Raw genomic sequence first — 20,667 nt, forward strand, 5'->3', positions numbered from 1 at the left:
AAAGTCTGCAAGTTGGCCATAGCTAATTCTAAGAAGCACATTGAAGTGACTCCGAGTGACCTCCATCTTACTTTCTATCTCTCCATTTGGGGAACTGTTAACTTCTACTTTGAGCTTTCCCATAGTAGCATGGCAAACATTTGAAACATACAGTCGCCATTACAATTATTTTTCTGTATTTTTGTTTAGAAGACATCGTGCTGTGAAATAATTTTATAAGAACCACAAGTTGTAATTAATCAATGAATAGCTATTTTGCTGTTATGTTTTTATCCATACTTCATAATGGGAAAAACAGAATAATTTGTAGTCATGGGTGGCAGAGATTGATTTTGTTGTCATTTCTTAGGAAATAATCATTTCATGTTAAATATTTATTTTCAGAGTTTTGTGGCCTTGGGAGCAGTGGGATTGAAAAATCTGCTGCCACAGTGATTTACTATCATCCAACGAGAATTAAAGGCACCATTAATCAGTCATAGCATCCTCACTTTACTTGGTCCTTAGTTCTGCCAGGTTGCAAGAAAAATATAATTTTCTTTTTAGAAAATTTTGGAACCTGTTATATGCTTCGTATGTGTAGAAGAGTGAGAGTGTACAAGTACCCATGTAAAGACATATTTAGCAGATAATAGCCTTCATCCAAATGCCCAGCAACTGTGGGTATTAAGTTGTAGGTACAAGTCATGTTTTAGTGCCGAAGGGCATGAGTGGGCTTCTAATGACCAGAACTTCTGTCTTCAGAGAAGTCAGAAGATTGATAATCAAAGCATTGATTATAATTCTGCTTTAGTAGCCCATTTTTCTAAGACTATTGTGTTTTGGAAGCACTGGGGTGTGAAATGTCAGAAAGAATACTGATGGAATTCTTCACTGAAGTTTGGATAAGGTTCAAGATTTATGGTGCACAGCAGTAAAAAGAGTAAAAAGAGAAACATGCAAGATAAATAAATATTTAATGGTTGATTGATTGATTTAATTTTTTCATACTTGTTTTGCAAAGAAGTGAACACTGAGGGTTGAATCTTGCAATAATTGGTTGTGTCCTTTTTTTTGTCGAGATTCCTGCAAGGTTTTGTCTTGCCTCATTAACTACCTACCATTCCTTTCTCATCTGATGCTAGCTAGATTCTCTCACTTGTTATATCCAAAAGTATTGGCTACTATCCAGATATACCAACATACACCGACATTCCTGATGCCAATGCCATGTTTAAAAGACCATTGCACACCAGGAAAAGCACTAACAATCAAAGCTACCCTACATATTTCCAGACATTTGCCACAGGCATGACGGAGAAGGGGAAACTGGTGCCCTACTTTGTGAAGAGGACCTGGAGTTTCTGGTGAATGGTGCAGAGGATGGTCATACTGTTTCCAGAGGCCCATCAAAGGAGACCATGGCTTTAGATTCTGCTAGTTTGGTTCAAGGTTGCTGTTCCAAGTCCATGCAGTTTCGACAGTCTTAAGAAATCCCAAAAGTCTGGAAAGAAGGTCAGTGACATTCTTTGCTCTGCCAGGGATGTGCCACCATCTGCTGTCTGCTAATTTACATTGACTTTATCTCTCCTAATGTATCCAACCCCCAACAAGGCTTGTGTCCTACCAATCTCACTATTGCATGCACCATCTTTCCTAATCTGCTCTCCCCCACCCCAATCCTCCTAACCTTGTGTGGCCTCTGCATTGCCTGCTTACTCACTCACTCACTCACTCAGGACACCTTATCAAATCTTCTCCACCTGTACCAGTACTAATAGCAGTGCCATCCAATTCTATTTTAATCAGTCCCTCCCTTTCTCTTAATCAATGAGAATACAGCCCATAATATTGACCAAAAGGGCTAGGACATGTGGTGGGATGTTGGATTTCCTACCTCTCATCTCCATTGAGGAAAGGATCTTAGCCTTGCTGGCAAAGATTGGGATCGCTCCTGTGGTGATGTTGAAACCTCCTTGTCATTGCAACAAAGTAAGAAGCATCGTTCCAAAACCAGAAATAGCTGGATAAACTCAGCAGATCTGGCAACATCGGTAGAGAGAGAAACAGTTAATGTTTTGGGTTCAGAGACCCAGAACTGATTGCGATTTGGACAGAGTTGGTATATATGGCGAAGGTGGGTTGGGGAGAGGAGTAAATGAGAGAGGGAGAACAACAACGACAAAAACAGTAAATGCTGGAAAAGTTCAGAAGGTCTGGCACCATCTGTGAAGTTAACGCAGAGTTAATGTTTTGTGTCCAGGCACCCTTCCTCAGATCTGACGATAGCTAGGAAGGGGTTGGTATTTGTGCGGAAGATCAGGTCGGGGGAAAGAGGGAGGAATAAGCAATAGATAGAGATAGAGCCTAAAGAGACAGAAAAATAGTTGGACAGAAAAAGAAGTGGGTAAAGGTCAGCCTGGGGGAATCAATAGCTGCTAATGTGAACCATTAGTGGCTGACAATGGGTAGTGTGTGTGGTAGGAATGCATGTGATGACAAGGTCTGATGTACAGGGTTTGCGTAAGGATATGGGAGAAAATGCTGAAGACCCAAAATTTTTCAACTCAATACTGAGTCCAGAAGGTTGCAGGGTTCCCACATGGAAAATGAGGTGTTATTCTCCCAGCATGAGCTGAGCTGTGCTGGAGCACTGTAGTAAGTTCTAGACAGAGCTACTGGTCAGGGAACATGGTAGTATGTTGAAATGGCAGACAGCAGGATGATCTTGGTCATTTCTGCAGTCAGAATGGAGGTGTTCTGCAAAGCGATCTCCCAGTCTGCGTTTTGGCTCTCCAGAGTGGTGGAGTTCACATTGTGAATAGCGAGTACTAGAGACTAGATTGAGTGAAGTACAAGCAAAATCACTGATTTACCTGAAAGGTGTGTCTGGGGCCTTGGATAGTGAGGAGGGAGGAGGTAGACATAAGAACATAAGAACTAGGAGCAGGAGTACGCCGTCTGGCCCTTGGAGCCTGCTCCGCCATTCAATAAGATCATGGCTGATCTTTTCATGGACTCAGATCCACTTACCCGCGCTCTCACCATATCCCTTAATTCCTTTATTGTTCAAAAAAAATCTACCTTTTTTTTAAAAACATTTACTGAAGTAGCATCAACTACTTCACTGGGCAAGGAATTCCATAGATTAACAACCCTCTGGGTGAAGAAATTCCTTCTCAGTTCAGTCCTAAATCTACTCCCTCTAATCTTGAGGCTATGCCCTCTTGTCCTAGCTTCACCTGCCAGTGGAAACATCCTCTCTACTTCTATCTTATCTATTCCCTTCGTAATTTTATATGTTTCTATAAGATCCCCCCTCAATCTTCTGAATTCCAATGAATATAATCCCAATCTATTCAGTCTCTCCTCATAAGCCAACCCCCTCAACTCCGGAATCAACCTAGTGAACCTCCTTTGCACCCCCTCCAGTGCCAATACATCCTTTCTCAAGTAAGGAGACCAAAGCTGCACACAGTACTCCAGGTGTGGCCTCACCAGCACCTTGTACAGCTGCAACATAACCTCTCTGCTTTTTATTTCAATCCCTTTAGCAATGAAGGACAAAATTCCATTTGCCTTCCTAATTACTTGTTGTACCTGCAGACCTACCTTCTGTGATTCATGCACAAGGACACCCAGGTCCCTCTGCATAGCAGCATGCTGCAACTTCTTACCATTCAAGTAATAATCCTTTTTACTATTACTCCTACCAAAATGTATGACTTCACATTCATTTACGTTGTATTCCATCTGCCAGACCTTTGCCCACTCACTCAATGTATCTATGTTCCTCTGCAAAGTTTCACAGTCCTCTGCACACTTTGCTCTGCCACTCATCTTAGTGTCATCTGCAAACTTTGACACCCTACATGTGGTCCCCAACTCCAAATCATCTATATAGACGGGCATGGGAAGGATCGGTGGAGGTGTGGGGAGTCCTTGCAAGTGTAGAAGTTGCTGACCAGGGTATCCCAGACGGATCAGTCCTTGTGGAAGGCTGACAGGGCAGGGGATATCTATGTGTGTCTGGTGATGGCATCCCACTGGAGGTGACCAAAATGGCAGCTAATGGTCCTCTGGATGTGGATGCTGGTGTGATGATAGGTGAGGACTGGGAGACCCTATCATTGTTGTGGGAGGGAAGACAGAGTCTGAGAATCAGTGTGGGAAGCGAGTTGGACACAGCTGAGGGCCCTGTCAGCCACAGTGGTGGAGCATCCTCAGTTGAGGAAAAAGGTGGACATTTCGGAAGCCCTCTTGTTGAAGTTTGCATCATTGGAACAGATGTGATGGAGATAGAGGAATTGAGAGAATGGAACAGAGTCTTTACAGGAAGTAGGATGTGATGTATAGTCAAGATACCTGTGGGAGTTGGTGGGTTTGTAGTGGATATTGGTGACCAGCCCGTCCCCAGAAATGCAAACAGAGATGTCGAGGAAGGGAAGGGAGGAGTCAGAGATGATGGAAGTGAAGGTCAGAGCAGGTGAAGGTGACAGCAGGTGGAAATTGGAAATGAAATTGATAAATTCTCCCAATTCCAAACAAGAGAGGGAAGCAGTACCGATGTTATCAATGTACCAGAGAAAGAGTTATGGATGGGGACTGGAGTAGGACCGGAAGCTCTCTCCCACTATGCTCCTCTGAGCACTTAATGTTATCGTGCCATGACTTCTATCCCATGGTTATGACATTCACTTCCTGATCTCCTGAAGGTAGCAGTGAGGTGTCTACATGGCAGCTGTCAGGATAGTCACCCCATGAGTCATGCCCCATTCCACATCTGAGGAAGACCGCATGCATGCTTCAGAAGAAGCACTGACAGGGCTGTCTTCTCCAAACCCCTCTCCCATCACCCGCCTCAGATACTGACACCTTGGTGAGTGTTTTTTCTAAATTGGAGTTGGAATTGCTTCACGGTCATGTTTCTGCAGCTGGTCAAGGAAGAAATGCCTCAGGCCATTGGTACTCAGAGTACTGCCAGACACCAGACAGGAGAAGTCCCCCCTGATGTCAATATCGACATGAATGAGCAGACATACAATTGTCCTGGGTACTCAGAAACCTCACACAAATGCAGCAGAACTCCAGCAATGCAGTTGGGACCCTGCTGCCTCAGACATGCAATCATCTGGCTACTTCCTAGATAACTTGGCACTTACCAGGGAGAGCCAGGTCAATGGATAAATTGCAGCTAACTGCTACTTGCCCAACATTCTCTTTAATTAAGTTCATCAGATCAACACACTTTGCAATTCTATTGAAGACTTTTTTCAGACACCTCATGTTCCCATTTGAGTGACCAAAATTGGCATACATCCTCAACCTATTGTTCTTTTGCACCCATTCCATCCATCAACTGGAGCGGGTTCAGAAAAAATTTTCCAGGATGTGGCCAGGACTGGAGGGTTTAGGTTATTAGGAGAGACTGAATAGGCTGGGGACTTCTTTCACTGGAGGATAAGAGATTGAGGGGTGAACTTATAGAGGTGCATAAAATCATGAAGGGCACAGATAAGGTGAATAGCAAAAGTCTGTTCCCGAGGGTAGGGAGTTCAAAACTAGAGGGTATATTTTTAAGGTGAGAGGAGAAATATTTAAAAGAGACCTGAGGGGTAGCTTTTCCACACAGAGGGTGATTCATGTGTGGAATGAACTGCCAGAGGAAGTGGTAGATGCAGGTACAACATGTAAAAGACATTTGGACAGGTACATGAATAGGAAAGGTTTAGAGGGATATGGACCAAATGCAGGCAAGTGGGACTAGTTTAGTTTGGGAAACTTGGTTGGCATAAACAAGTTGGACCAAAGGGTCTGTTTCTGTGCTAGATGACTGTATGACTCTATAAATGGTGTCTTTGCTTTCTCTTCACAAGAATGATCACACTTTCCTGCTTTTTCTCTTTGTCAAGAAGAAGCTATACAACCTAATGAGTTGCAAAGACCAAGGATGGAGATCATTCAGTGGGGTGACTGTGCAATGAAAGGCACCTTGTCAGCCACTGGTAATGTGTGCCCAAATGTTCCACTGGAAATGTTCCAGGAGGGTACAGATGTCAGCAGTAACAGCTTGCAAGAGCTTGATCCTCCTGAGATACTCTTGTTGGTTTTGGGTCTGCTGCTGCTCAAATTGTTAGGGGTGGTACGGTTTCCATTATTGTTCCTTTTTTGTATTATTGACCTATTTGTCTAATCAACCTGTGCAGAGATATTAGCACACACTTCTGGAACAGGTAGGAGTTATACAGCATAGGAACCGGCCCTTCCGTCCACGATGTTGTGCCGAACATGACGCCAAATTAAACTAATCCCTTTTACCTGCACTTAGTCCATATCTCTCCATTTCTTGTACACTCAATGTGCTTATCGAAAAGTCCTTTAAACACCCCAATCGTATCTTCCTCCACCACCACCACCCCTGGCAGCGCATCCTGGACTCCTACCACTCTCTATGTAAAAAAACATTTCCCCTCACATCACCTTTGAACTTTCCCCCTCTCACCTTAAATGCATGCCCCCTGGTATTAGACATTTCAACTCTCGGAAAAAGATTCTAACCGTCAACCCTATCTCACAATTTTATAGACTTCAATCAAGTCTCCTCTCAGCCTCTGCCACTCCAGAGAAAGCAATCGGAGTTTTTCCAACTCTCCCTATATCTCATACCCTCTAATCCAGGCAGTATACTGATAAACCTCTTCTTCACCCTCTCCAAAGTCTCCACATCCTTCTTGTAATGTGGTGACCAGAATTCAATGCAATACTCTAAGTGTGGCCTAACAAAAGTCTTATAAAGCTGCAACCTGACACCCTGATTCTTGTACTAAATTCAATGACCAGTAAAGGCAAGCATGCCATACACTTTCTTTACCACCCTATCTACTGGCCACTTTCAGGGAGCTATGGACTTGAACCTCAAGATCCCTCTGTACATCAATGCTGTTCAGGGTCCTACCATTAACTCTATACTTCTTCTTAACATTTGATATACAGATTGCAGCATCTTACACTTACCTGGATGAAACATCATCTGTTATTTCTCCACCCATATCTGTAACTGATCTATATCCCGCTGTATCCTTCGACAGCCTTCTACACTATCCACAACTCCACCAATCTTTATATCGTTTGAAAACTTACTAACCCATCCATCTACATTTTCATCCAAGTCATTTATATCACAAACAGCAGAAGTCTGCAGATCCCTGCAGAACCCCAATAGTCACGGACCTCCAGCCAGAAAGCACCCTTCCGCCACTAGCTCTGCCTTCTATGGGTAAGCCAATTCTGAATCTTTGTGACGAAGTCATTGAGGATCCCATGCGTCTTAGTCTTATGGATGAGCCTACCATGAGGGACTTCGTCAAAAGCCTTACTATAATCCATAAAGACAACTCTACCCTCATCGATCACCTTTGTCACATGCAAAAAAAATTCAATCAAGTTAGTAAGACATGACCTGCCCCGCACAAAGTCATGCTAACTGTCCCATGCTTTTCCAAATGCGCATAAATCCTATTCCTAAGAATTCTCACCAGTCGCTTCCCAACCACCGATGTGAGTCTATAGTTTCCTGGATTATCCCTTTTTCCTTTCTTGAAGAGAGGAATCTATTGAATCATTTTATGGAGGGGTTGCAGTCGTGCGTTAATTAAACTAATTATGGGTCACTTAAGACCGATTGAAGGAGATCAAATAAGAATTTCAAAGAAGTGGCAAAAACTAGTTTAGATTTCCGGAGGTGGCCTTTCTTTTACAGACCAGGTGGCCAACACTCCAGGAGGTCGTCCCTGACTTCATGTACATAGCAGCAGCAGCAGCGGAAAGCAGGCCACAGAGTAGGGGAGCTCCACCTCAAATAACCTGACTTTAGCTGCTAAGTTGCAAAAGCCATTTCTCAGGCAGTCAGCTGCTAAGCAACAACGTATCAGCCTACTGCCACATGGACAGTGGCAAGAAATGTACTTGAATAAGTTCCAGTATTTTGAGTCCAAATTACTTCAAATGTCTGGAAACAGGCAACATGATTTTAAATCAAACTTCTAAAAATTTGGAGTGCCTGCATTTTGAAGATCTTTCTGTCTTTGCTTTCTATCACTCTCACATGACATGACCTCCTGCTGCTGTTTTCAAGCTGGAAGGATTCTGTTTTCTCGTCCAGCCTCAAGAATCTATCCCTTGGCTATTAATTATCAGCTCCAGGAAAAGTTAGATTTGGTCACTATTTCCCACAGAGTGCTGGCTTCTGTATCACATTTGAGACTAATCAAAAACTCACATGGAAAATTCTTTACCAAACGAATACTGGAGAAACTCAGCAGATCTGGCAATAACTTTGGAGAGAAAAACAGAGTTAATGTTTTGAGTTGAGTACGACTCTCCAGTTCTAGAGGTGTTGCTAGACCAGCAGAGATACTCCACCATTGTCTATGTTTGTTTCAGATTTCCAGCGTCAGCAGTAATTTGCTTTTATCCTTCCCCAAACCTCTGTTTCTGTGGTCAGCCTACTTTATGTAGTGTGAGCAAGTGCCCAGTGACAATCAAGCTTTTTGTAAGAGCTCAGTCATGAGTGGCTTCAGAAGTCAGGCCCAATTCTAAGGGATGGATCTGCAATTTGTGGTAAACCAAAAAATTTAATCATAGTATCAAACTCAAAGAAAAGGCACATAATTCTACAGAGATGGGTCGCAGGTCAGAAGATTGGACAGAATATTTAAAACAGAAATGCATAAATTGTAAATATGAACTAATTAAATGTACATCAATTAAAAATATAATTAAACTTTTATAACAACAACCTTGCCTAAATATTTTAAAGTACAAGTGTCTGATATTTATCTATTGTTTTTACTTTCAGTTCTAGTAAAAGAAGGTGAAATCAGTTCTTTTGCAGGATTTATTAAATCTGGCTACTGCTACATTTTCAAAGACATAGAAGTTCTGGTGAAACTTCCTTTGGGAAATATGGTAAAAGTATCTTTTATATTGTATCCTATATCACGCATGGTCTAATCCAATAAACTGTACCTCATTATAATTGTCACTTTGCTGATATTCGCACTATTTATTAAACATCATTCTATTAGTATTTTCTCTACACAACTTAAGCACATAACTTACGTTATCATGTAAGTCATCTGGTGTTTGTAGAAAAAAACTCCCAATTTTTCTCTCACTGTTTTCAAATATAGAATTGATTGAATGCAATCAAATGTGTGCAAATTCCAAATGTTTCCAAACGATTTGCTGGGAAAAGATGGATACAAATAAACTTCTGCTTTTGTTCCATTTCAGTTATGCTTGACAAAATAATAAATTGAGTGTCAGCATCTACCTGTCAATCTGCCAGTGGTGAAATCACTTTTTTTTCCCTAATGTCATGGAGGTCCCAATCTGTTCAGCAACACATTTTCTAAAATAGAAATAAAGTGATGTCATGCGAGTTAATACACTCAGATCTGCTTCCTTTGATCATAGAGATGAGATGATAGCCTCATAATGTCAATCCTGAAGAATAATTTTAAACGTACATATCTGAGGAAAGGAACTGTAGTGATAGACAATTACTGCATCCCGTAAGCTATAAGACATGAGTTTTTTAGTTCCCTTTTACTGTAATTTTACTTCTGAAATTATAAATCAACTGGAATGTTATGCTCACTGCCTGACAGCTTATGTTAAAAAATTCTGGGCAATATTGATGTTCCTTACAATGTCCGAAACAATTTTTTTTGAGTTTGAATAGCCCACTCACGGCAAAGCTACAGGGACAACAGTGTAAGACCTAGTGTTTCAAGGCTTTCTTTTAAGGAGTAAGATCTCTCATCTGTACCAAAAATGCTGCAGTTATGCAAATATACGTCAGAGCAAGATGGGCCTTGTTTATGGAGAGGATGCTAGTAATCTCGGTTTCGTCCAACCTCCCTTTCCACCCCGCCAATCCCCCTCCACCCCTAGCCTGGTATTCATGAGGAAGCTCAGATGCCATAGAATCGGGAGATATTAGCCCTGAATTTGATGAAACTGGAGCTTACCTATGGATCAGAGATGGGACTTGGCATGAGCTCATGAGGACCATGGTTTTTTTTGTTACTTTTTCAGCTACCTATAAAGGGCCAAAATGAAGGTTCACTTTGCATATGTTATCTGATAGTGATGGCTGCCCTTCCCCCTCCCATAACTGACCAGTACTCTATTTCCTAACCATTTAATTGTCTATTTTTAGAAATCATTTATTTGTGTCACTTACTGCTGCATGTGTGTATGTTGTTTTTTATTTCCCTAGCAAAGTGAGGTGAAACACATCATCATGGGAAAGATACAGGAGAAGGAATCCTTTGGAGAGATCAGTATTATCCTCAACAAACCCTTCACCTGTACAATTATCACAGCTACAAAAGTTGAACTTGGAGTTATTTCTGCAAGTGATTTACGAGGTACTGTTAAATTGCCTGCCTGCTTGTTATTTACTGTGGTGTTTTGGTGTGTAACAGGCACTGATAGTCCCTATTGAATTTTTATAGGAGATATAAAATGATATTTCATTTTACTCATTTTGAAAATGTATTTGTAACATATTGTTGAAGTTTTGTTCGATGAGATTCAGTGTTAATGCAGATATGACTGAAGACTTTTATTCGGAAACTTCTTTCTGATCACAGAACTTGACCAAGTAAATCAAATACTCCTTCAACAAACAGCAGAACCAGTCTTGGGCAGCCTCACTCAGGTCAGTGACCATTTTCATGGTAAGGATGGCATCAATACACTATAGGGTTTTTAAAAAATTCTATAAGCAAGCAGAAATTTTCATTAAGCACTGAAATCAAACCAGCTAAAAAGCAAGTCTTTAAATTGTTCAACAAAATGATATGCAGCAGAAAGTAAAAGACAATTTTAAATAACCAATATTTAGAAAAATTGCAAAAAATGGATGAATTAATGAGTCTTAAATTGAGAAATCCCTTGGACAGTATGATCGGCATTACAGAGACAATGCATATTGTGTTTCTGATCTTCAAGAATTCTTTAGATTCTAGAATCGTCTTTACAAATTAGACGATGTAAACATAACCGCACTATTTGGAAAAGGAAGAACAGGAGAAGTAAACAGCAGATTATAGGCCAGTTAGTCTGACGTTAGTTGTAGGAAAACTGTTAAAATCAGTTATTACAGATGTGGTAACAGAGTTGTGTCTTGTGTTATACATGCAAAGTCAAAGAAATTCATGGCTCTGTGAACTCACTTCCAGTAAAACTGTCCTAAAAGTTTTGAGTCAGGGACTGGGGGTGGTGTGGGCTACATGTACTGGGTGCCATTACCACTGACCTCCTACCTTTCTTGTTCTTTCTGGATGTCTGAACTTCTATTGTGCTTCATCTTTCCAGTAGTTGGGCTTTCATGTACACATACATGTGTGTGTGTGTGTGTGTGTGTGTGTGTGTCACTCAGAACAATGATGATGCTAGCTCATGACAAAAAGCGTTTTGTGGAGCGTTTTTAATGTGGGGGAGGCAATTTCACTGCCGTTACCTCATAGTTCTTACAGACCAGGAAACATTGCCGCTTTTCTCACCTGCCATATGCATATCAGAAGGACTTATAGATTAATCATCAATCAGCTTGGTCACATTCCGACTCATCTTCCATGGCTGTCAGCTTCTGAGGTGGGATTGAACCACCTCAATCCCAGTAGATGGGGTTGGCCTCTATTTAACTATTTGTTTAATATCTTGTTACTTTGTTGGAATAATTTCACTACCAGGGGATGAACTTTTACCAAAAATTTTGAACTCAGTTGGAAGTAATTTGAAGTAGCATTGCAAATAAATTTACCTGTTTAATTCTTTACATAAATCGCATATTTCATTGAGGATTTTGTTTCAACTGTGCAGGAAGAGGTCAACAACAGATATATTGCTTTGGAAAAAGAGAAAGAATGGCAACAGTTTAAGGTAAATATGCGTTTAAGACAATGGATTGAATCAGGTGCACTTCTTGAGAAAAGGTAGATCATCACAGCTCCATTTTAAATTCTACAGATTTTGAAGTATTCTGAGGTACCTACTTAGAGATGCTGAGCTTTATAACTCCCCAGAGTTCCCTTATATCACATTTGTGGAGGAATTTTAGAAAGAGAGAAAATGTTTACGATGCAAGATGCAACTAAAGATAAAAATCCAGTCGGCCTTTTTAGGAAATATAGTAACACCAGACCTGAGTTTGAAGACTTTATGGACTGTGGGAAGTAAACAGGATTCTGGGTTGTAGACTGTGATGAGATGCAGACCAAATCTTCTCCACTTTGGTTCAGCAAATCTGGATTTTCTGATTGCCATTGTCTTTTTTTTCACATTTGCGTTTGGGAAATGTGTGTGACATTGCTATCTGGGCCAGCATTTATTGCCCCCCTTAGCTGCCTGGAGAAGTTGGTGGTGAACTGTTTTCTTGAACTTCGTTCCTGGGTTTATCTGGCACCCAGAAGGCTGTTAGGAAGGGAGCTCTGGGATTTTGACCTTGCAACAGTGAAGGAACAATGATATCGTTCCAAGTCAGGAAGATGTGTGACTTGGAGAGGCACTTTCAGCTGATGGTTTTCTGTCTCCTGCTCTTGTCCTTCTGGATGGTTGAGGTCTTCAATCTGGAAGGTGCTGTCAAAGTGGCCTTGATGAATTACTGCAGTGCATTTTGTAGATGGTACCAATTGGTGCCTTTGTGCATCAGTGGTGAAGGGAGTGAGTGTTGAAGATGGTAGAAGGAACAACAATGAAGTGGACTGATTTGATCTAGATGGTGTTGAGTTTTTTGTATTATTGGAACTGCACTCATCCAGGCATTTGGAGAGTATTCCATAAAACTCCTAACTATGCCTTGTAGAGTTTGAACAGGTATTTGAGAACAGGAGGTGAAATATTTGTGGTAGAAATCCTAGTCTCTGACTTGTTGTTGTAACCATACAATGTATACGGTCAGTCCAGTTTAGTTTTTGGTCAATGATAACCTCTAGGATTTGGAGAGTGGGAAATTCAGTGATGGTAATATATTAGAATGTTGAAGGATACTTGAAGGATACCACACACTTGTGTGGTACAGGTATTACTTGTTATCTTGGTACTAATGATAACAAAATTATTTTAAAATGGATACTGATGAACTAATCCCTCAATAATACTTTAATTGTTCTTGACATTTTCTGTTTAGGCTGGGATCCCAACATCAGCACCAAGTATTGATCCCAACCTTTAGCACTGCATCATGGTCAGTCACCCGACTGTGATTTTCCCTGAATTGGCAGTAGCCGGAGAGCATACTTGCTGCCCAATCAGTTCAGTTGGTAACCTTTTGAAGCCAAAAGGCAAACAGATGCAGCATCCTGTGTTAGTTGAGAGAGAGGCTAAAGGCCTGCCTAGAACTCTAGCCATTCAGTTTGCCGAGCAGTGACTGGCTCCAGGCAGCTGCTGTTTTAATTTCCAGTTAGCTTCAACTTGCCTGAGTTAGCTTCTCACCGTTTGAGGTAGGTAACGTTTCTGCCCCAGTCTTGACTTCAAGAAAAATGTTTTTTGGCAATAGCATGCTGGCAAACTAGTAAACCATGTTCTCATTGGAATTTAGAAGAATGAGAGATGATCTCCTTCAAGTATATAGGATTCTTAAGGGGCTGCAGGGTAAATGCTGAGAGGAGGTTTCCCCTCATGGGAGAGTCTAGAATCAGGGATCATAGTCTCAGAATTAAAGGGCGTCACTTTAAAACTGAGATGAGGAGAAATTTCTTCCCTCAGAGGGTTGCAAGACTTAGAACTCCTTGCCACAGAGAGCTGTAATGACAGAATCCTTGTGTACATTTACCACTGAGATAGATAGATTCTTGATCAGTCAGGGAATTGAGGGTCATGGGGAAAGGGCAGGAATGTGGATATGAGGAGTGTCGGATCAACCATGATCCAATTAAATGGCAGAGGGGCCGAATGGCCTACTCCTGTTCATATTTCTTAAGTTCTTACAGTCTTACTAAACTACCCAGCAGTATGAAATTAAATGTCAGTAAAATTGACACCTATATCAGGCAGAGGTTCAGCCCCTATAACCATCTAACCTGACTGTTCATTCTTTGCTGCCTAAAGTCCAAGTTCACAAACTTGAGCACATCGCATAACTGGTTTAGCCATGTACTCCCAGCCCCGGCTAAACTATGTAAAGTGCTATCAGGCTTTCACTTTCTTCTGCCCAAATTAGCCATTGTTCCAGGATGATTGTGCAGACCATTTTTCCACTACCAGTATCTCCTTAAACTATTCCTCTGTTCCTTGTTTGATGAATAAAGTACGAACAGCTCACAGACTTAATTGCCACTAAGACTGGGCCCATCACTTGGAACTATCTTTGTAGCTTTGCCCACATTTAGACCATCCCAACCCAGTTCACCTTTCTCACCAATTGAAACCTGCCCGCAGGCTCCTTCCCAGCACAGCTGAGAGCTGTATCATGTTCTAATTCCTTTCCTATCTGTCCCAATTTACTCTCTGAACTCATCCTGTCGTTGACTTACTTTGTATTCTCCCAACCTTGTTTTCATTAAACTGTTGAAGACCCTTATGGCCCCCTTTGTTAATTGATATTGTGAATAGTTGCATCAGCTCTGGTACTGGATCCTTCTTTTTCAAGGCAGCTACCATCAATGCACTTTTTTATGGGGGAAGATTGTGACAAATTCATTTCAAGTACAGTTCTGAGAATTTGCATTATGCTTTATTATAATCTTCTGTTTGACTATAATGGTACATTTTGCAAGACCAAATAAATGATATGGAGCTTTATGTGACCGGGGCACAGCCTGGACAATTGTGCATGGAGCTTTGACACTATATTTGCAGTAATGCAAATTTTCTGGTCACTGACATAAATAATTAAATCAGGAAAGCGGTTCATTATCTATGCTAACCTTAATGCCCAATTATTGTTCTGATCTTTCATTAAGCTTTCTTTGTAACATTTAAAGTAGTCTACAATGATATGAAAAACAGTTAGAAGAGTAATGAGAATGAATGAAACCACAGGAATGTGGAAAAAAGAAGTGGTATATTGGACAAGCTGACAGAACTATTACATTTGTGACCCCAAGTGTCTTCAGTATTATTTAATCTTTTTCTACCATGATCATGTGGTACCATCTTGATGGCCATGGCTGAGCTTATGAGAGCATGCTGACTACTTGTCTGTCTTGCCTCAGATGACATTGATGGACATTCTTTGGTTACTCAGGGCCTAAAGGAGTGGGGGAGGGGTGTCTTCTGCATAGGTGCCAGACTGTTCAGCCTGCCGATGGAGGCATTTAGGTCACTGTCAGAAGGAGGTGGCATGGTGGAGGGTGGGGTGAATGCCTTGACGTATCATCCTCTGAGGATCCAGGCTTCTCCTCCTCAGAGGGTTCATCACTGGGGCTTTGAAAGTTGGGTATTGTAGCAGGGGCTCTTCATCTCCTACCCCTTGTTTGACTATGTGCAAAAGATAAAAATTGTTATTATCATGTTGTAAAATCGTTATGAAAGGTTTTATACAGGCATTGCTGCTTGGTATTTGGTGTTAACTTCTTAGGGAATTTCTCAGAAAGCATCTGGGCAACTTCAATCTCTCCTTCAGCATACACATGCTCCCATTGTTCTTCAGGAAGAGTCTGTGCCGCCTCCTCAAACCTTGTGAGCACTCCAACGGCAGGCATCCCACACCCTGCCTATGTTCTCCTGCACTAGTTGTGCTTGTTCTTCTCCTGCAAGTGTCAAAGAAACAATATGTTAGCATGGTTACTTGAGCACTTTACCTGCGCAGATAGATGCAGATGGAGACACAAGGCCCCAGAGCTGTGATTGACTATGTGTGTTACTTTTAAGAACATTGTTGTATGGGATAGTTATACGATTCTGGATACAAGGTCCTTCAGTTTTGTCAAAGAACTACAGCTGATGGTAATTAATAAAGCTTTTCACATTATGTGTGCCTATGCCTGATATTCCTGTGAAGTACTTACCTTGATGCCGTATTTTGTGTTTTCCTTCACCGATGCAAGCCTTTGGTGAGAAGCTATATGGTGTCAAGGTTCTTTAAGTTGTGTTGAAAGATCAGTGAGTTGGTGGTGCATAATCTGCTCATGTGAAACTACTTTTTGTGTTTGATGTGGGAACCCTGGGCAAGTGGGAAAGAGGCATCTATACTGTTGTGCAAGATTATAGTTTGGCAGTGTGTGGGCAATGAAGTGACATGTATTCATCAGATTGATAGGGGCATGAAACTTATCCTGGCAGTGCAACAAAGACCATTCATTCACTTGCATCACAGGAACTAGTCGCAATTCCGCCTGCTGTAGGGGCTAACCACCTCCATCAGTGCAGCTTTTGTCACTCGGGTTGACCTCCTAATACTAGCCCATGAAAAGAGGACATTTCTACACTCACAAAGCACCTTCAGCAGAAGATCCAAACAGGCATTGCTGTCTGATGTCAGGCATCTCCTCTGGGACTTGATTGAAGTCATGATGCGACATCCAAGGATGGTCCTGGGTTGCAGAGAATGAAGTGCTGACTGGGTGCCTTTTAAAAATGACACATCAAAGCTGGAGCCCAGAAAATCCTGGCAGGGGCAGAACTTCCTATAAGCCCAGCACTAAATTTTGGTCTTTTACCTGCTTGTTAATTATAATGAGATTTAAAGAATGCAAACATGCAAGAAAACCTGACCTGCCATCAAGTGGAAATCTTTCCCATATTTGAACCTACCTATATATTTAACCTCTGGAGAGTAACTTGAAGGTGCACCTTTAGATTGTGCAGTGAGAATGCTGCAAGTGATCCGATGCTTTTCTTCTGGAATGAACCTGTGTTTTTAAATGAATCTGAATTTCCTAAATATTAATTTCATTTGGAACACACCAATGAGATTGAAAAATCAAATTCAATTCTGTTTTTCCCTCAATTTCTATTGAATTAATTAATCTCAGAGAGGGGAGAAAGCAGATCAAATTGGCTCAACTATTCCTGAGTCATGAAAGCAAAATAAAGAGGAGAAGCAAAAATAAATGACAGAATTATTTGAAATCAAGACGCAACAATTTTGTTATAGAATGCAAGGTAAAATATGTTCACATTTAGTATTGGTGCCCTAACAAGGTAAAATAATCTAAACTTGACATTTGACAATTTAGAAACAATTACGCACAGAATTACACTGAACAGCCACCTGTAATTAAGAACAAAATCAAGGTCAAATGGGTTTGCATCTCTTTTCTGAAAAAATAATAATTGCAAATTGGAAGAGGAGACACTTCTACTTAGTACATGCATAAAGCAGGCCTCTGCTCAGCATGTCTGTTAGTTAGAACCTCCCCTCCTCAGGATTCTTCAGCAAATTCTGTCCCTTCCAATCATCATAAACTTTATGAAAACTCCTTCTTGTGAATCCAGGGGGTGTAGGAGTACCTCCTCTCTCTGCATACAGCATAATCATCTATCCTATCTCCACTATAGCCAGATTCAACTGCTTTTCCAGGATTCATCTGAGAATACCTGCTGCATTACAGCAGCCCAACACTTAATGCCCACTTTGTTTGGGGACATGCAGCAGGTGACCACATGGGGCTGGTACAATTTTAAAGTAGTTCCAAGATCAAATTTCATTTGTTTCCGTGTTTGTGTAAGAATTGTCTCTGTGTCTACTTTGAAATTACAATATTTGATGAACCAGAAATTGTAATCTTGATAGAACAGTGTTAATTATTTTTTCTGTCATTTTTTTCCAACAGCAAAAAGTAATAAAGGAAACAATGTTTTACAAAGGAATACACCCTAACACTGGAAAATGGAAACATGATTGGAATAAAAAGGAACACTCAAAGCGAGACGTCTCTCAGTCAGTTGAGAATGACTCCAGAATACAAAGTTTGGAACAACTGGGTGGATCTCAATTACCTTCCTACCATTAAGCATCTGTAGTTATGCTTCCAGTTCTGATTCACTTCAACATAATAGACTTTTTTCTTTCTTTACAGCCAAAAACAGGGGCTTTGAAAACTGCATATTACTCCACCCATTTCCCTTGGTATGAACTGCTAAGAAAATGGCTAATTCATGAAAATAATGCATGGGTGCCTTCACAATTATCTTCCCTATTCCACTTTTGTTTTGATACCCTGAGCATTAAGTAATAATTGTTGTTCAACTACGAAGGATTTTTCAATTAACCCTTTCTTCCTTAAGGTAAAATAAACCTTGATTGAAAAGCACATGTTCAAGGAAATGACAAAGCCAGACTTGTTTCATTTCACCAATTAACCAATATACAAATTCCAAAAATAACATTCAGTATTCAAAAGAGTCAATCTGTGTGGTCTTCATGCAGAATCAGGTTCACAGCATTGTCTTTAGAGTGTTGACTTTGAAAAACTGAAAAGCATAACTTCCGTACATGCAGTTCCAACAAATTAATCTCACAGCACAGTGTTATGACAACTACAAGCATACAAGTTACTAACAACATACATAATGGCCTATAATGGATTTTATAGTTAACAGTGAAGCAAAACATTCACCATTAACATCAGAAAAATGTGTCCACAAGGTCCAGTGATCTCTGTGGCATGGATTTCTCCTTTCCCAATAGCAGTTTAAATGTGGTTCAAAGTCAAGGGAATCTCCAAGCATGCACCAGCAGTGATGTCAATAAGCAGGGTAAACACCCACTCACTTTGAAGTATCCTCATGGACAGAAACCAGAAAGAAAACAGCATTATCTTTCACATTTAATTTATATTTTAGATATAATTATGAAAATAAACTATAATTTAGTTCAGAAACTAAAATGTTAATATGTGCATGAAACATTATTTTAAAATGTGGATTATTTTTGTCATAATACAGTAATTTAATATTCCACAAGTATAAAATTAGCTTTAAAAATATCATTGAGAGTGTTTATCATTAATTATGAATCTCTATTAAAGTCAATGTAGCCCCTCAATCAGAAAGATGTAAGTTACTTTCCTGAGGGTTTTTACAGTAAGGCTAAGCATAAGAATGGATGTTCTTGTCAGTTTACAGATGTTTCACATAGATTGCATTCTAGGGAAGTTCTTTAAAATGCATTCTGTGAAGGAACATCGAATCATTGTAAGCAACTTCTGTATTGCTTCATGTACCTGCATTAATGTGGAGTCCCAAAGGTGCTATCAGTTTCAGTGTCAGGATGAGGTTGGTAGGTTCATCCAAGACATGCATGTATAAGCAATTCCAGTGATTCGCTAGCCCCATTTCAAGAACCCTCTGCATGGTCTGTTATACTTTTCATGATACTGAGGCTGGTCATTAGGTTCCTACTATTCTTTTTCCTGTCTGAATGCTTCTGCTCCACAATATCCTTATTGGCCAGAGCCTGTCCTCTCAGGAATGCCATGCTGTGCATGGCTCAGCAGACCAGCACAATTTGAGAAACCCTTACTGGGTTGTAATTAAGAGTCCAATTCAACTGGACACATGTATCCCAGTGGGTGCAGCTCCCTCTTTCTCAGGAGGAGCATGTTACCCATGGCAGCTGGATTGGAGTTATTTTCCTTCTATTTTCTCCTACCTGCCCACCTCCTCCCAGTCTCCTTTCAAAGCAAACAAGTGCCATCAGCCAAATGGTACTTTGGAGGCCCAGCTGCTGACCTGAGCTGCTGCATCATTTTCACCCCCTTCTACCTCCTAGTGCTCTGACACACTTTGGCACCTGTGCGCTGTCAAGACAGTGAGAACAGGGCCATAAAATACCAGTTAATTGCCACTCTGGTTAACTGAACTACCTATGCTTTCTCATAATTTTCTTCCCAGTACAGTTGACACTTTAATTACCTGTTTGCCATTTTGTCAGTTCATTACTTATTTTCCAGTTCAGATATAACAATCCATTTTGAACTTATCTCTTTTGAACATACCTTTCATTACCACTTTTCATTTATTTAACAACAATAAGAACCAGTCATAAACCATGGAATAGTAATCATTAAAAAAAAACTTATCACCCTTTACAGGCTTACAGGGAAACTAGGAGATGGACAAACATTTTTTTTACAGTATTAGAACAAGTTAGACACGCCTACTCGGGTGAATTAGTTGCATGAGACATACTTTCTGGATAAAATTATGCCTCTCTCACAATCTCATGGGAGTACTCCAGAACATTTGGATTTTGCTGCTCATCAGTGATGAGGCTGGCAGAAAAGTAGATGGAAAGTTTGCAGTGGTTGCAGACAAGACCTGAAAATATCAGGAGCAGTTTGGCCCAAGGGAAGAGAGACAACATACAGCCTGGCAGCTGTGGATGGCAGTGTGAAGAGAACATGGTGGTGGTGGCGTTAGTCTTCAAATCAAGAGTGGTGGGATGGATGCCAAAGAGCACATTTTTAAAGAGCACATTTACAGTGAAACAAAACAAAGAACTGTGGATGATAGAGATCTAAAAATAAACAATTGCTGGAGAAACTCAGCAGGTCTGGTAGCATCTTTGGAAAGAAAACAGAATTAAAGTTTGAGTCCAGTTACCCTTCTTCAAAATGTCGCAACACATTTTCGATGTTCTGTGCAGAAGATGTCACAATAATTTTGGTATTTGTTGTGAAGAAAGTACAATATTTCAGATCACACTGTGGCTGTGGCAAGTGGCCAGAG

General features: G+C 40.7%; 1 protein-coding gene across 2 annotated transcripts in view; it reads left to right on the forward strand.

Moving 5' to 3' along the window:
• cnbd1 (cyclic nucleotide binding domain containing 1) overlaps nt 1-18,831 on the forward strand; it is a 138,954-nt gene extending 120,123 nt beyond the window's left edge. For both annotated transcript variants that reach the window (XM_020510443.2, XM_048596409.1), the window contains 5 exons: nt 8,837-8,946; nt 10,265-10,415; nt 10,641-10,708; nt 11,875-11,934; nt 17,769-18,831. In XM_020510443.2, the coding sequence (XP_020366032.2) occupies nt 8,837-8,946; nt 10,265-10,415; nt 10,641-10,708; nt 11,875-11,934; nt 17,769-17,948 (569 nt within the window). In that variant the 3' untranslated portion in view covers nt 17,949-18,831. The remainder of the gene's footprint in view (nt 1-8,836; nt 8,947-10,264; nt 10,416-10,640; nt 10,709-11,874; nt 11,935-17,768) is intronic.
• Nucleotides 18,832-20,667: the final 1,836 nt, after the last annotated feature.

The sequence above is a fragment of the Rhincodon typus genome, chromosome 4, assembly GCF_021869965.1.
Source record: "Rhincodon typus isolate 14 chromosome 4, sRhiTyp1.1, whole genome shotgun sequence".
Classification (NCBI taxonomy): domain Eukaryota; kingdom Metazoa; phylum Chordata; class Chondrichthyes; order Orectolobiformes; family Rhincodontidae; genus Rhincodon; species Rhincodon typus.